Raw genomic sequence first — 18,021 nt, forward strand, 5'->3', positions numbered from 1 at the left:
ACTAATTTGGTGTTTTTCCAATATGCAACAGGCTGCACCGAGCGTGATCTATGGGAATGTCCAGGAAGCGGCGTCTGTATCAAGACCAGCATGATCTGTGACGGCTTCCCAGACTGCCCCCTGCTTGCCGACGAGGTCAACTGCTGTGAGTTGATCTGGATATTTGGCGTGATGTCTTTTGGTTGGTTAGCGTGTGCACGGCACAGTCTGAGGTCACAAGATCGAACCTTCCTGTGTGGAGTTTGTATGTTCTCCCCGTGCATGCGTGGGTTTTCTCCGCCCACATTCCAAAAATATGCAAAAACATGCATATCAGGTTGATATAATATATAATATAGCGTATATCTTGTGTTTAGAGGGTTATCATTTTCTGATGTCTGAGTACCTTGATTGCAGATTCAGATTCAGATTCAGATCTACTTTATTGTCATTCTAGTACACGTGTATACAGAACGAAATGTCGATACATCTGACCCGCACAGTTTCCTCAGTTTTCCAAAAGATAGATAGATAGATAGATAGATAGATAGATAGATAGATAGATAGATAGATAGATAGATAGATAGATAGAAACTTTATTCATCCCCATAGGGAAGTTCACACTTCCAGCAGTCTCCTTTGTTTTTTATTAACAGGATGCCCTCGGGGTGCTTTGTTTTAGTTCAGCCACAGCGGAGTGGATGACGTCACACACTAGTCCAAAAGTTCGACGTCCCTGCAGCAGATGAAAATCTTTGTGCCCAGGGATACACCACCTTGTGTTCACGTAGATGGCGTGTGCACCTCCTCTCCGCTTCCCGCAGGCTTTCGTGTCTCTGTCTAACAGCGCTGAAGCCGGGTAGCTCCGGATAGCTCCGGGTAGCTCCACGTTAGCGTCCGGGATGCTAGATGTGAGCCAAATGTGAGGATGACGTGAGGATGCCAAATGTCCACTCTATAAAATTATGATCATCATTTTGAAGGAGATAGTCTTTTATTTATAAAATCGGTTCATTAAGTTGACGATGAATTAGTAATTCGGTCAAAAACACATGAACTTTGATTGATTAAAAACAACACAATCAAATGTATTCAAACTAAAGTAAATGATCAAACATTACAACAAGATGGGAATTGGAATGTGACATATTTGATGGAGCGGTGGGTATATTGTGGAAAGTAAAAACGGCTTATGAGTAAAATAAGCAGAGAGGCACGTTGTTTTCTTCTTCCATGGGGTGCATGACGGAAAATAATTGAAAAACGCTGCCCTAACCCAATGTAAGCACATTTGTGTGTTTGTTCTCGCTGTGTTAGCATCATGCGGGGATAACGAATTGCCGTGCAACAATCATGAATGCGTGCACAGGACGTTGTGGTGCGACGGAAAGAAACACTGCACCGATGCCTCCGATGAGTGGGACTGTGGTAACGCCGCCGCACACCCACCCACGCACCCACACCCCGGCAGAGAAAATGAAACTGAGTTGTGTTTTTTTTTTGTGGAGTGTCTCTGAGCCCGTCGTCAGGTTCCATCCTGACGGTGTTAAGGACGGCCGACGTCTATCACGTGTGTGCAGACGAGTGGAACCCCCAGCTCAGCAAACTGACCTGTGACCAGCTGGGTCTAGGGTAAGGTCAGTAACACACAAACACACCCACACATTCTCACACACAGGCTCACACACGTGCAATGCAGCAGGTTCATCACAGGCAGTGTGTCCCACAGGGTTCCCGCCTCTGTTAGCATGGTGCCCGAGCAGGGAATTGTTCCGGGCCGCCGTCGCTGGTTGCATGTACATCCCCAATGGGAGGAGCGCAAAGGCCTCGCGCTACAGGCACGCTTAGAGAAGAGGAGGTGTGTGGATGTTATCATTTGAGAGAAAGTGGCATGCACAGACATTTTGGAACAGGGGCGTCAAACTCAATTTAGCTCAAGGGGCCACATGGTAGAAAAAACATTCGCATGGGGGCCGGAAATGTAAAAAAATGCCATAAATAAGGTGCCTTAGCTGTAAGGCTGGGGATCGTTCTGATCATTTGATTATAATTATCATTCAGTGTTGTGAGATTTTATTATAAAATTATCATTGAGGGGTTTTTTTTTTCTTGTTTTGTTCCTATCACTTATATTTAACCTCTTGTAGGGTGAAGTGTTTCCCGAAGAGTTTTGAATGGACAGTCTGGGAAAAAATGTACATTTCAAACTCAAACACATTGCTTCTGTGCATATTTAGAGCACAATCAAGAAGCTAGATTTATGATCAGTGTGTGCCTTTTTATACGATTCTTCTATTCTATTCTAAGCATTGTAAATGATATATTTATTGTGATTAGAACATGTAAATGGTCTGCATATATATAGCGCTTTTCAAGTCAATGAAGACCTTCCAAAGCGCTTTACAATGTACTTTACACATTCCCATTTACACACCGATAGCAGCGTCAGCCATCCAAGGCAACTACCTGCAAATCATGAGAGTTTCAGTGTAACATATAACATGGAAGAGCCAGAAATCGAAACCTGAAACTACTTGATCCCAAGACAAGCGCTTTACCTTCTGAACTACTGTGTAATGTGTCTGTGTAATATCATGTGAAACGCGCATTGAAATTAACATTTGTCTCTGGTACCGTGACTAAAACTATTGTGATAATGGGATCTGTCATTTATACCACTGGATTGAATTAAGTGCTCTCACTACTGCGACCTGGGTTTGATTCCTATTGCATCCAACAGCAAAGTTTGAGATGAGAAAAGGTTTTTAGACCGATTTGGAATCAATAATTAGGGGTGCGCATCATACACGAGTGCGCGTTATACAGCAGTAAAAAAGGTATAGCTAAAAATATTAGCATATTTTCTAATAATACAAATATATGAGACTCTGGTGGGACCGTTTAATCTTACTATGACACGAGAAACACCGCAGGTTAATAACTGTTCATTTGAAAAGAAAAAGCATAACTGCAATCGCATTTATTTCCACTATAGTTTATTTAAAGGGCTCCTGCAAGGTCTGTCTGTCGAGCTAGAGAGAACTTTACCCAAATTAATGTTTCAAATTGTTTGTTCCAAGCCCGTCGACGTGTGCTTTCGTTGGTCCAGAACGTTTCATTGACATGATTTCTCAAACCTCGGAACGATTTTCACGTACTTCAAACTGGCATTCGTACGCGTACAAGTTAAACTGCTACGTTGTTGATGCACAGGGAGCTGCAGGCGGAAAAGGGCAGAGCGACTGTTTAGTCAATCAGAATGGAGAACACAATGCACGATGAAAATCTGCAAAGTAGTAAAACTGTGATACAGCGAGGTATTACTGTACAAGAGAAAGTCTCACAATACACTGGCCTTGTCTATGTTTATGCATGCCACTTGAAAGAGAGGACAACATTCTGGGGGGAAGATCAGAGAGTGAGAACATATCCATGCTATAACAATAATAACTCTGTGTCTATTTGTACATGCTTGTCAGTCACTCGTGTCATTCCGGCAAGCGAGTCGCCGTGGAGTGCGTCAGAGACGGTAAACTTCGTCGATCTCACCGACTCGCGTGGGCCAAATCCGACTTTGTGGTTTTTGCCTCTCGGCCAGGTTGCGGCCTGCGCCCAGCGGTGAGCAGGCAGCCCAGCAGGCGGAGGAGGATACTGGGGGGCCGCGTAGCCCGACAGGGAGCGTGGCCGTGGCAGTGCTCGCTGCAGAGCGGTCAAAGCGGTCACGTTTGCGGCTGCGTCCTTATCGGCGCCAAGTGGGCCTTGACGGTGGCGCACTGCTTTGAGGGGTAAGACCGTCCGGCCTTTATTGTATTGTTTAGATGTTCCAGGTATGAAGTTATATCTCTGGGGTTTTCCATTGTGAGTCCAAACTTTATAAAGCAAACTATAGCCCGCAGGCCACTTGCCGCCCTCAGGCTTCTGTTTGCAGTTCGCCTGATGTTAAACATGTAATGAAAATATGTGTAAAACAGTAAAAAAGAAAAAGTACAACGAATACAAATCTGTTGATTTGCTGCCACACTTGACCCTGATGTCCCCAACATTCAAAAATGTTACATTTTTCAAAACCTAATAAAAAAAGCAAGTATTCATTTTGTTTATCAATATATTTCATGCAAAAAAAATCTTAGCTACGTTTATTACATTTTGAGTTTTCAATGCTTATCATCAAATTTAGTGCTTAAAGTTGGTGTTCGTGACACAAATGTTGCTACTCTCTGCCGCCATCTCTTGGCTGAAAGTCATTGTCAAGGTTAAAACTTAAGATTGTACTTGAAAAAAGAAAAGAACACACTCTGAGTCGGAAACTTGGGTTTTTGATAGCCCCTTCCATCGTAAGTACGTGCTTCCAGAATCGGCTCGGGGAAGAACACGCTCCTTCTTTTTCAGGGGGCTCATTTATTGTAAAACACAAGAAGGAACCTACACATCTGATTGGTTGATATGAACACAGGAAATGAATCTGATTGGTTGAGACAGGAATCACATATTTTATTTATATCTGTACATTCACGGAAACTGTGCGGGTCAGATGTATCGACATTTCGTTCTGTATACACGTGTACAAGAATGACAATAAAGTGATTTTGAATCTGAATATTTAAACTCAGTGTATTATGTTGGTCGCTAAATGGCGTGCAAGTATAATAAATGAGCAATTGGGATAGTGAAACTTTGTAAACATGATGCATCTCCGTGAGAAGAAAAGCGAGCTCTCGGCTTGGAACGTGGGGGTGTTGAGGTCATCTTGATTAGCCAGCTAGCAGGCCTCATAGTGGCTTTCAAGTTGTAGCTTTTTAATCAGAGGCACATTCCTTGGTGCCTGAGAACTTATTCTCCTGACCTTGGGGGTGTTTACGAAATTGTAAAACCCCACACTTATTGAGCACTTTCAAAATATAAGATAAAAGAGTATAAAAATTAGAGTATAAAAGTATATATTGGGTATAAGAATATAGAATATAGCATAAAAGGCACATTTAGACCATCATTTCCCTTACAGTCATGATCACAGCCTGAGTTAGCTCATTCCTCTAGCACTAATAACCTCTTCTGTTTTCATCTTTTTGGGGGTTTTGGTTAGCATTTGGATGGTATTTGAAACAGGCCTTTTCTTACTTTTACCATTTTTAGGCTACACTAACAAGAGAAAAAGCCCAGGACAAGCATGAAACTGCATTTACTTTCCAGTCAGTGACCCAAAATGTTGAAAGAGCTATATTGGACCAAAACTATGCCCGGAGCTGCAAAAGATTAAAAGCCCTATGCATAAGAAAGGAAATAGATACTGTATCTGTATCTATCTACATTAATTTGAAAATGTTAAGAATGTATACTGTTTTGTCCTACAGAAATCAAACATTTTTTAAAATGCACTAATAGGACCACCAAGTAGTGCCAAAGAGTCACATTTGGCTCCAGAGCAAGTTTAGCAGGTCAATAAGTCAACAACAACTTTGGTGGTGATATAATTTTCCTCTACCTTATAGGTTCTACCTCTGGTGCTCGCATTTTGCTGACATGGCAGCTTTTATAAACTTGAAAAAAAGACACAGCAGAAAAGAGGCGGGTGACTGTTTAGCCAATCACAATGCATAATGAAAATCCACGAAGTAGTGAAACTGCGATTAGTAAGCCGCGATACAGAAAGGGATTACTGTATTTTGTTGTTTTGTTTTGTCAATTAAGAGTTTATATTGTTTTTGTGCTATGCCTAGATATAAAGACACAAGCAAACAAGCTTCACAGTCTGTCTGTTAGGTTGTAGCCTCCGTGGTTCTTGGTGCTACACACGCAATGGTGCATTTAGGATATTGTGTGAGTGTGTCCATGACTCATACGTGTGTGCTTAGGAGGGAGAAGCCCCACCTATGGAAAGTCCTCCTGGGTCTCAGCAACTTGGACCATCCTGGCGTTCACAGTCAGAGACGCACCGTGCGGGCCATCACTGTGCACCCGCGCTACAACCGTGCCGTGGTAGACTACGACATCAGTGTGGTGGAGTTGGATTCCGAGGTGAGCTGTCCCTGTCGGTATAGGAACTATTGAAAACGGACATGATAACGTTGAGTAAAAATAACACTGTATTGAAATTATAGCTTTAAAATGCCATTTTATGCAATGTTTCAGTAAAACAGACTACATTTTTTAACAAAATACTTTGTGAGTTAAAGGTATTCCTAAGTCATTAAACATGTACAGGTGCATTAATAGGACAACAAAAGGCGAGCAGCCAAAAAGGAGCTAAGTGGCAAAAAAAAAAAAAAAACGCCAGGGAGGGGCTAACGGGGACGATCAACAAAAGGTATTCGCGGCCTCGGCAGAAAATGGTAAGGGAGACCGACCAAAAAGCAGAAATGAGCGGTGGCAATCAATGTTCACTAGAATCGCCGGCTGTTTTGGAGCTTGCCTAATATGTTGTGTTAAAGGGATTTGCCATGTTGAAAGTGAAGTGTTTCCTTAATAATGTCACAGCTCTAGAGGAAATGAAGCAAATTGCTCTATGTTAAGAATACATTATTTGCATAATTGTGGGGAGGAACGCGACATGTTCTGGGCCTAATTGAAGAAGAAAAAATGTCTTTATAAATACCTTTTAAAGATCAGCAAGATCGATCCACCCTCACGAGCTAAAAACAACTGAGACAAACGGGAAGCGCAGCACAATGGGGTTAAGTGGTACGCCGCTATTGAGACGACACCATAAATTTACATAAACAAATGGAACCCTACAGGGAGTTACAAGCAGCAAACAAAAAGTAAACACGTTACTGTTTCTGAACAAATACCTATAAATCCGTTGTTACTCCGGTAACAAAGCAAAAAGGGCTTCATACTTGGAGCAGAGAGCAAAAGGCTGGGAATGAGCGCAAAATGAAACTTTATTTGCATTTGTTTAAAAGTATTCATCCCGAGTTTTTTGGGGGGTTTGCATTCCAAAAACGTCTCACGATAGTTAAAACCTGCAAAGTACAGTTTTATTTATATTCAGATTTAATTTTTATACTGTTAAGGTTTTATTTATCAATTGTACGGATAAAGGAGCCAATTTACTTTAATTTACATGATGGACATTATAAAAAACTGCATCTACCTTCAGGTTCTGTCCTACAGAAATCAAACATTTTTCTATTATCAATGCATGTGGCTCCAGAGCAAGTTTAGTGGGTGGAGAGGTCCAACCAAAAGAGGCGATACAATGCATTACTCGGAATTCAGAACACAAGGCACGATTAAGATCTGTGAAGTAGCAAAAAACACAGTAAGTAGACTGTGATACAGCAAAGCATTACTGTATTGTGCAATAGGTTTTTTAGTTGACTTTTTGACCCTGCTATAGAATATTTGTATTTTTGTTACACTGCAGCTTTTGTGGGTTTTCTCTTTTGACTTTTGTTCATAAACTGTAATCGAGATATTTATATTTATTCTTTATGCCATTAAATTTTCAATTGTAGCTATTTCACAACAATCATTTTTAGGGCCTAAAATATTGGTGCTCTCTTTATAGTAATTATAAACTGACTCAAGGTAGGAAGGTATCAATTACCTAACGATTAAGACACTTCCAAGCAAAACGGATCGGATCGTTATCGAACAATAGTACTCCATTTTACTTGGATCAGATCTATACTAAGATTCCAAGTATTGCCCACTCTTAGTGGTAATGCAATTGAACTCACTCCAAAAACCAAATTGTCATCATCTCCGGTGGGTAGAGTCACCAAAGATTTTACTCAAGGAAAAGTACTGTTACTTATGAATAATATGACTCAAATATAGGTAAAAAGTAGTCATCCTAATATTAACTGGAGCAAAATTACTACTTGATGAAAAAACTACTCAAGTACTGAGTAACTCTAGCAACGTCTAATTTATTGATTTTTTTTTTTTAAACAACCAATTAGATAATCAAATTATCAAAGTCCATCCAATAAACAGTAAATTACATTAAATTTTAGAACAGATTAAGATAACCAAGGGAAATTGAAGTACTTTTAATGAAACAATAAAATTGTGATAGTATAAATCAAATGAATAAATTAAGCACAAGTAGCACATTTAAAGTATGTATGTATCAATATTAGCCGACTATCAATTACAGAATGTTTAATTGTTTTGTTAAAATTGGAGAAATGCAATTAAGATATCCTATTTTTGATGTCATTTTTATTTTGAGGATTGGAAAAAACAAACAATAAAGGTGTATAATGTACCATTTATCCGGCCAACAAATAAAATGCAATCTAAAAAAATGAAATAACAACATTTTGAAAAGGTAAAGTACATAAACTCACATTAATACAGTTAGTTTGATTTTTGTGCAGTTATTTTGCTCTCTTTACCTTTGGGCTCCATGGCCAATCACACACTCACTGATTTGCTTTAAGACAGCCAGTTAAATGGTATGTGACGCTGCCCCTTTTAAGGGGCACGGCTTGGGCCGCACAGTGGTCGTCACTCAAAAAAACACTGGACAGAAAAAAAGCTAGCGAAGGATTTAGAGAAATGCACTTATATATGTGGACGTAGGTGATTCAAGTTTCTTAGTAACGGGTTCAATGTAGCCTAAAGTTGCAGAGTAAGAGTTCTGTTCCTGTTTTACAAAAAGTATAGTGATTTAAAAATATTCCCATAAATACGGAATGTCCCAAAACTTACTCAAGTAAATGTAACTGAGTAAATGTATATTGATACTACCCACCTCTGATAATTGGTTACAGACAGAATTAGTGCAACTTAATCTTCGTTTTTTAAAATGTTTTCAACACCACGGTAAATAATTTATCGACTCGTACCTAATCTTACCCACCAGGTAGAGGAAACGGCTTGGGTGAAGCCTGTGTGCCTACCAGGACTCAATCAGATTCCCGCTCCGGATTCCTACTGCTACATCACAGGATGGGGTCACATGGGCAACAAGAGTAAGTTGGAACCCCAATTTTTTGCTCCATATTTCGAGTCCATGCTTCTTTTAGGTTTTCAATTTCAAGTCAAACCTTAAAAATGAAAAAAAAATCTTTAAAGCTTCATCCAAACCCTGGCATCTAGGTTTTAAGTTCAAGCTGACACGTTTTTATGATCAGGTTATATATAAAAGGGCTATAGCCTGTGTGAGACGCATTATCTTCTCCACAGTGCCGTTTAAGCTGCAGGAGGGCCAGGTACGGATTATCTCCATGTCCCAGTGCCAGTCCTACTTTGACATGAAGACCATCACTGCCAGGATGCTTTGTGCCGGTTACGAAGCCGGTACCATCGACTCCTGCATGGTAAGCTCCACGTGAAGACGATTTCAAATGATTTCTTCTCTTTGAAGTAGCAGTGATCATTATTTTCACTAAGTCCCATTATGAATCTAAAACCTGGCTGGAGCCCTGATCTGGGTTAGCTTGCCACTCCAATCACCAAGGTCTCAAACGTCCAAAAAAGGGTAAAATAATGGCCTTCAAAAAAAAGGCCAGCTGAAGAAATATATTCAGTTTTTTGGAAGAATCAACTAGGACAACTTCGAGTTGTGAAGGGCTATTTTTGGCATCAAGCTAGTTACAAAAATTGGCAAATTTACAGAGAAAATTCAAGGGACAATATTCCAAACAATTTCAACCTTTTTATGCTAAACAAATTTAAAGTCAACAACCCCAAATCTCCCAAAAATTGCATATTGACCAATCATAAGGTAAAAAAGGTTTCTCTGAGGGAACCAGCTGTTGATTGGTGGGGACCTGGCTCCCCTCATTCACTTCCAAGAGTCGGCTCGCAAACGGCACGAGCTAGGTGCTGTCGAATATAGGTCTCACATTGTTTGCAACTCACTCAGCCCTCATTCTGCTTTTCTTTCGGCGCATTAGTAAATTTTATATTCTTAATCCCAATCTAACTATATTTTAGTCGTTACTTTGAATGGTGACAGGATCCGAAAAGACGTGACATAAACAACTCAGAGTAGAGCGGAAAACCGTGCGCTGAATTCGGCGTCAGGTTTGTGGGGGCACACTATAATTATTTAGATTACCCAGTGTTAATGATCAAAATGTACCATTTACCTCATCTCATCTCATTAGCTGCACCGCTTATCCTCAGTAGGGTCGCGGGGGTGCTGGAGCCCATCCCAGCCATCTCCGGGCAGTGGGCAGGGGACACCCTGAACTGGTTGCCAGCCAATCGCAGGGCACACAGGGACAGACAACTCGCTCGCTCATTCACACCTAGGGACAATTTGGACCGGCCAATCCACCTGAAATGCATGTCTTTGGAATGTGGGAGGAAACCGGAGTGCCCGAAGGAAACCCACGCAATCCAGGGAGAACATACAAACTCCGCACAGGAAGTCCGGTAGCTGGATTTGAACCCACACAGGAGGTTCCCAAGACCTTAGAACTGTGCCGCACACGCGCTAACCACTGCGCCGCCGTGCTGCCTACCATTTACCTAATTGTTTGAATTAGTTATCTGACTCCATTAACCAAACACAACCTACATTCATCCAACAATTTATGCGCGCTCGTTTCTTGAGAGAAAAATGACCAGGAAAGCCAACTTTTCGCACGTGGGCGGATGTTTATTGTTCCTAACAAAAGACCTAAGTGTACCAACAGGAGACTGCGTCCCTCTCCCAGTTGCCCCGGATCATTTATACATTTCACAAACAAAGAAAAGACATCCCACTGGCTATGTGCTAGGTGTAGTCTATAGTTAACGTTAGGTTTCTCCTATTGGTCTTCCCCTCGTATGAGGGCGTGTCGGCTGGGCTCCGCAATCTTCGCACACCAGCGGCGAACCGACATCTGTCCTTGCGCGTCTGGCCTTCTCCGTCAGCACTCACAGGAATTCTGTTATCAGAAATACGTCTGATGCATTCCACACAGCCTAACCTTCTAATGTACCATGAAAAACAGTCAGTGAATATCTCTACTGCATCAAACTGAGTACATGTACTTTGTAGTCAATCGAATAGTATCCTTTATAGTCAAATGTATCAAATCCTTTACCAGTTACATAACGCCGTTATTTCTAACAGTGTTTTTCCCAACTCTAGTAGAGTAGTACCTGTATTCTGTTTGCTGTTTCTTTTGATCGTATCTCTTTAATCACCTTTTATAACATCTCCCTTTTCTGAACACTGCCATGATTTCCGGAATGGAAAACAGTAAAGTGTCTGAGGAAAAAAGGAAAATAATGACAGTTGAAACGAAGCTAAAAAAAATTAAAAACACGAGCGTTGTAGTCGTGTGACGTTGCAGGGTTTGATCCCCGACCAGAGTCCGACAGTGTTGGATGAAATTGTATCTCTCGGAAATCCATGAGGTTGGAATTAGATGAGGAGGACATCAACAAACTTGCGCAGGAGCATATTGAGCAGGGGTTTTCAACCTTTTTCAAGCTCAGAGCTACTGTTTGTTACTAATTAGCACGGAGGGCACCCAGTTTGATATGCATTTCTAAAATAACAACTAATCATGTTATTACTATGTCGTTACTATGTTATTACAAAATAATTATTGGAAATACTGTTAAATTGTCCTTAGAGGGCACCACATTGGAGACCCCTGATATAAAGGAACCGACTACAGAGGAGTTAAAAGAACTATAGTCAATGTAAAAAAAAAAAAAAAACAGCCCGCCAAAAATATATTGTGCTGTGAAATTCTGTGTGTGTGTGTTCATGTTCATTTAAAGTTACTGTATCTTTAATTTTAAGTGTACAATAAGTGCTTACATATCATCGAAAGTCATACGCTGTCACTCATCCCGCACCTCGCCCTCCTGCTACTGCAGCACACTCAAACATTCGTTACGGCCACTCATAATGAACTCGCATTTTATTTTCATTACGGAATTTTCATTATTTATTTATATATATATTTTTATATAGTTTTTATCTGTCGTGAGTCGTGTCTCACTTCTGTGATGGCAGTTTATAATTGTCTGAAGAAGTCGTTACCCAGCATACCATTCGCAAGCGACACGCTTCCTCTAGTGGTCAGGTTTGCAACCTGCACTCTCCAAAACAAATTTGGCTTCTTCCCCATATCAAAAACCGAAAAAAAAAATATTTTAGACCTAGCAGTAAGATTTGTTTGATTATTTATAGCTAATTTGGTTCCACTTTTTTGCCCGTAGGGGCAGTTTGTTTTTAATTCTTTTATATCGGCAAAATTTACTCGTTACAATTCGAACTACGAGCACGATCCTGGAAGGAATTAAGAAGGTATAGGTAGAGGTACCATTGCCTTTTAATAGGGGCTACGTTTGACCACACACTGAACCACCCAGGAGTTTGTTCAGGAACAGTAGTTGAGTACTACTGCTCTAAGACCACCAGCTACCTTTTCCCATGCTGTGCCTGACTCTGTGTCCCGTTTCCAGGGCGACAGCGGTGGTCCGCTGGTGTGTGAGGAATCGTCAGGGGGGCGCTGGACGCTGTTCGGCCTGACGTCCTGGGGCAGCGTTTGCTTCAGCAAAGTGCTCGGACCCGGCGTCTACAGCAACGTCAGCCACTTCACGCCGTGGATACGCCGACAGATCTTCATAAGCACATACCTGCCTAACTGATATGCGTCGCCTCTAGCTTTTTCATGCTTTGGAGAAAGTGACGAAAGTGCCACACACACTTATTTGACACCCTTAGCCTTCTGATGCTAGCTGCTGTAACATTAACATGACCGATGCTAACACGTTAACCCCTTTGAATACCGTAAATTCCGGACTACAGAGCGTACCTGATTTAAAGCTTTTTGATTGAGCCGTGGGTTTGAACAGCCTTAGATAGGAAATCATTCAGGTGCTTTTCTTACATTTTAGAAAAATCAACGGGGAAATGTCTAGTACAGAAAAGTAACGCGTTGTGCCGTGATTCAGACGCACATTTGCGGACTGTGTTCGCAGCTGTCGATCTCAGTCTACTAGCATAGCAGTCAATATTAATGAATTGGCAGTAAATGCCATTAAAAAGTATTTGCCCTCTTCTTGATTTGTATGTTTTTTGCATATTCATCGCTCGCAAAGGTTTCAGAATATGATATCACACAGTCAACCCACGGAAATACAAAATGCAGTTTTGAAATGTGGATTCCTTTTATTAAGGCACACACAAAAAATCAAAACGTATCTGACCCTATGTGAAAAAGTAATTGCCCCCTGAACCTAATGGCAAGTTTGGCCACCTTTAGCAGTGTTATCAGAAATTTTTACCCACTCTTCTTTGCAAAACTCTTTAAAATCTGCCATATTGGAGAGTTTTCTAACATGACCTACCCGCTTAAGGTAATACCACTGAATCTTAATTGGATTTAAACCCTGACTTTGACTTGGCCACTCCAAAACCTTATTTTTATTATTTTGAACCATTCAGAGGTGGACTTGCTGGTGTGTTTCGGATCATTGTCTTGTTGCGAGATCCAAGAGCGCTTAAGTTTGAGGGCAGGAACTGACGGCCGGATGTTCTCCTTCAGAATTTTCTGGTAAACACCAGATTTCATTATTCCATGAACCATTGCTGGTTGTTCTGGTCCGGAGCAGGCAGGGGACTAATCATCGGGTATTGCTGAAAAACTGTGACGTCATGTTAGGCTGTAAACGGTTCGATAACTGTCAGCTCGCAGTACTGCGCACCCCTCCTTAGTTAATAACTAGTGTCAACATGGATGATTATTTTTTTATCCAGTAAAAGCAATACTTGGTCTCCTATCACTTTGTCATGTGCGCAAGAGACTGAATGCTTAAGATTAGTTGCATGGCATAACAAGTGTACAGGGTTTTATTATTGTACGAGCTTCTGAATTTTAGTCAATACATTGAGTTTTACTTAAGAATGTTTTGTCACACTTCAGCATATCTTTTAACGCTAATTTAATTAATATAGACTTCTGCGTTAGTTGACTGAGATGTACATCTGCGGACAGGGTCCGCAGACGAGTGTCTTAGTCGCTGCACAATGTGTTACTTTTCTGTACTGGACATTTCCCCGCTGATGCTACTAAGATCAGAGATCCTCCTAAATAGGGACAATGGGAATCCCGCTTCATCCATTCATGCACATCACTAACTAGAAATCGATGTCTGGGACCTGCTCTGGGTGGCATGGAAGCACAGTGAGGACACACATATTAGTGCAGCAATGGATTTTTAGTTTGGACAGGGTTCGGTCCAAAGAAAGTCAAAAATCGGGGCAACATTAAAGTATCAAAGTCACCAGAGGCAGCAGCTGTGGTCCAGAGGCAGGCTAAAGTCGGTTATCCGGTAAACAAACTTCAGCAAGGCAGCAGTTCAAATGGTTGGCAGGCTGCACTCGAGTTCAGGAAAGGAGGCATGGGTTTGGTACAATGGCAACAAATAAGTCTGTGACAAGATAGCTTGGACTAGCACCAACCTCAAAAACAGGAGTGCTTAAAAAGTGAGCAGGGTAGGTTATAGGAGAGCAATCAGGCCAAGTGACACTAGGTGTGAGTGGAAATTTAGACCCAAGGAGGAACTGACCAAAAAAAGGCAAGGTAAAGCAAGAGGAGGAGAGAGCGAGAGAAAACCAAGCCAGACTGTGACGACGGGCAATTTGGCCTTCGAAGGGAGTCATAATTATTCGTAACGTTTAACTGTCCTTCATTGAATTTATTCACATTCAGATTACTTGGCAGAAATCACATTGCGTCATCAGTCGCCACATTCCCTCAAAGTGTTTTGTTTTAACGAAACAGTCAGGTTCCCCAGGTCCGCCCCATTTCAAAGCCGACCGAGGAGATATGCCAGGGACATGCCGCACCACCGGACTGGGCCGGGGGCGTTGAGCAAGGCCCCAATGGGAGTTACGGGTGTCGGGCCCGGCACGCATCCGACACCTTTGCGACCATCCGCTTCCCCCCTAAAACAGATTAAGCGGATTGTAATCTGCTGTTTTTAAAATGTGCAAAAAAAGGAGCGGCTTGAAGTCCGGAATTTACAGTACTTACAGGATTTGATATCCAGGTTGAAGTTTGGTTTACTAGCTAGGACACATTAGTAAAATTATTTTTTTTTGTAGTATATTTTAAAACTGTTAAGTAACACTATGGCTTGCTAGCAAGATTGATTAAATATTTCAATTTCAATTTTAACGGCCATGTGTAGATGGTACTAGTTACTGTATTTTCCGCACCATAAGCGCACCGGATTATTAGCCACCGTCCAAAAATGTTTTTTTTATCATATATTTTTCATCTATAAGCCGCACTGGTCTATAAGGCGCACGGAATCAAAACCACACTAAGAGCTACTGTATTTGTTGCGCATAAATGCGATGAAAATAGTTGAATAGAATTTGAATCGAACCCTGGTCACAGCGGTGAGAATGCCGAAACCTAAACCACTGTGTGATACAGATAACGTACGAAAAGGCATTTCAGTGGCAGAAACGGAGGTTTGAGAATAGAAAAACAGAAGATCGCCCTAAAAGATATCTAACGAGGAAAACAATTCTATGGTGTATCTGATGATGAAATGGACCTAGCGTTTATTTCTATCTTCCAGGATGAAATTTCAGTTTTCATTGCTATCTGGCACCATGAGTGAAAATTGTGTAATAATGAGATCAACTCGAATGCCTTTTCACTTGTGGTCTAGTGAATCGGTGTTGGCACTCACAGCACCGCGATCCGGGTTCGATTCCTGATGTTTACAATGCTTTGAGATTATGGTCAGCGATGTTTTTCGAATACTGCATTTCCAATATTGTCCAACTTATTGTGTGGTTAGAAGGCGCACTGGTCTGGAAAATACGGTATGTTAACTTTAGTAAGCTAGTACAAGGACTTTAGTGCGGATATCAAGGATCTAGGTTAAAATCTCTAACAGCTTGTGGCGTTGGCACTTGTTAATGTGATCCGTCATTGTTGTTTCTACATTAATGACGTCACCGGCAACAACAAAAAAATGACACGATTGCTTTTGACGAAAGTTCTGTGATTTGTAAAAGTTGGCAAATTCCTTCACGTCACATTCCTGGTTGCCAGTCGTTAGCTGTTGTTTGTAAGATTTGTGTTTTTCAGGGGTATTTTTTTGTTTTTTTGTAAATCACGCGTGTTGGTGGTAGTGTGGGGGATCTCTCATATGTCATTTCATATGTCGGTGTTGTGACAAGCCATGTAAAGGATGTTCAATGAATTTTGTGTTAACAGTAAAGCTACACGCACCTGCTTTTACTCTTTTGGTGTCTGCTTTGGTTTGTTGTGTAGTGGTACTTCAAATTGTTTCCCTCTCAGATCCATTCATAAAATGGTTACTCATTGTGGGGACTGATAGTCATTATGGACATTTTGGTCGTCTTAACGTGTTAAGACTCAATCCCATTACTCACCCATCCCTTTTACTTTTTTACTTACTGTAGTGTAAGGTTTTAACATTTCCGAAACTGCAATCTGACTCTGAAGACACGTCACGTTCCTTACAGTTCGAGCATGTTCTAAAGTCTAAAGCCGGATATAGTTCAAATATCAATTTATTTAGCCGATTCAAAAAGTTGAACAAATCAGGTCCCTGCCGGTGCCAATTTTACAACCGTGTGCAGGAGACGACGGGGGCTTCCAGGGTTGCCCATTCTTATGACACATGGATATGTCACAGACCAGAACAGACACAGTACTCAATAGCATGCGTTTCTCAGTTGCTATTGAAAAGAGAGGGAGAATAAGGCTTGCTTGCTTGATCCGAGGATTGACGGAAAACGTGAGCGAGCGAGGCGGGAGTGACACTTCCGTGTCAGACGAAAACAAGCGGGAATGGTAAGTCGTTTGGAGATCAGAGGCGATGTCAAGTTCGTAATCGGGGTCGTAGGCAGGAGGCAGGCAGGAAACGAATCAAAACGGGTCAGGTAACAGGGGCAGGCAGAACAGGCGTAGTCAGGTCCAGAAACGGGTCAAAAACGGAGATCAGGCAGGAGACAGGTTTTAGCAGGGACGGAGTCAGACGGGAAAGCTCAGTGAGTGAAACACAACAGCTCGCGACGATCTGACAAAAACTGAACTGAGGCCGGGGGTTTAAGAAGGGTGTGGCCACCAATCAGCTTGTCCAGGCTGTTGGCGCCAATCAAGTTGCCGCAGGTGTTCCAAATCGGCAATCATGACAGGCGATGAAATGTTTACGCCCCATGACCAAGCTGCTGGCTGATTGGTCCGTGGTCGTCGATGCAAATTTCCCAACCACGATTGACGAATGGGAGGAGGGCTGATAGGATGTGCTAGGCACCTACTCCCAATAGTCCAGCCGAGGTGATAAGTCATCGTTATCGGTACAGACTGAAATATAATAACACATTCCAAAGCACAGGCGTTTTTACAACAACCTTCTAAAAAGTTCCACTCAAGGCTGAGGTCAAACTTAGGAAAAGTATTTTGGGTATAAGTGGACTAAAACAGTGTATAAAATAGTATATAACTTCAGTAGCAATGCACATTCTGGATACTTTTGAAGATAGTCCCATTTTTCTCTTCCCAAATAACCCCAAACCTAGCTCCAACACTAATTTTAGTGCAAACCCCTAACCTTTGACTTTGTACTGGATCGACTGGGGATCACACCCGCTACCTGTGTGAGAAGGCAAGCATCTTAACAGTTGAGCTAACAGAGATGTAAAATGGTGTAATTGGCTTCAATTGGTAGGTAACTCACTATCCTTAAAAACGCTTTAAACCCCTGCTTTGGGGCCAAAACCTTAACCCTAGCACCAACCAATACCCTTAACCTAATTCCAACCCTATTCCTAGCTCCAACCAAAACCCTAACCCTACCTTTAATTTGAAACCCCTTAAAAATGCGTTGAAACCCTAATTTAGGGCCAAAAGCTTAATCCTAGACCCAACCAAACCCTAACACTACCTTGAACAGAAACTATAATTCTACCTTCCAACCCTAAAATTAAGGTGGCTTCCATTGGTAGGTATTTCACTATCCTTAAAAATGCTTTAAACCCCTAGTTTAGGGCCAAAACCTTAACCCTAGCTCCAACCAATACCCTTAACCTAATTCCAGTGTGTGAAAGGCGAGCATCTTACAAGCTGCAAGAGATGTGGATGG

General features: G+C 41.6%; 1 protein-coding gene across 1 annotated transcript in view; it reads left to right on the forward strand.

Moving 5' to 3' along the window:
• The window catches only part of corin (corin, serine peptidase), a 37,883-nt gene extending 21,732 nt beyond the window's left edge, over positions 1-16,151 (forward strand). Inside the window, 10 exon segments of the mRNA XM_088347904.1 lie at positions 32-145; positions 1,297-1,407; positions 1,488-1,611; positions 1,709-1,837; positions 3,459-3,508; positions 3,578-3,764; positions 5,832-5,994; positions 8,795-8,903; positions 9,118-9,251; positions 12,349-16,151. Of these exon segments, the coding sequence (XP_088204030.1) occupies positions 32-145; positions 1,297-1,407; positions 1,488-1,611; positions 1,709-1,837; positions 3,459-3,508; positions 3,578-3,764; positions 5,832-5,994; positions 8,795-8,903; positions 9,118-9,251; positions 12,349-12,534 (1,307 nt within the window). The 3' untranslated portion in view covers positions 12,535-16,151.
• Positions 16,152-18,021: the final 1,870 nt, after the last annotated feature.

The sequence above is a fragment of the Urocampus carinirostris genome, chromosome 11 (genome assembly GCF_059441175.1).
Source record: "Urocampus carinirostris isolate Australia breed hairy pipefish chromosome 11, RoL_Ucar_1.0, whole genome shotgun sequence".
Taxonomy (NCBI): Eukaryota; Metazoa; Chordata; class Actinopteri; order Syngnathiformes; family Syngnathidae; genus Urocampus; species Urocampus carinirostris.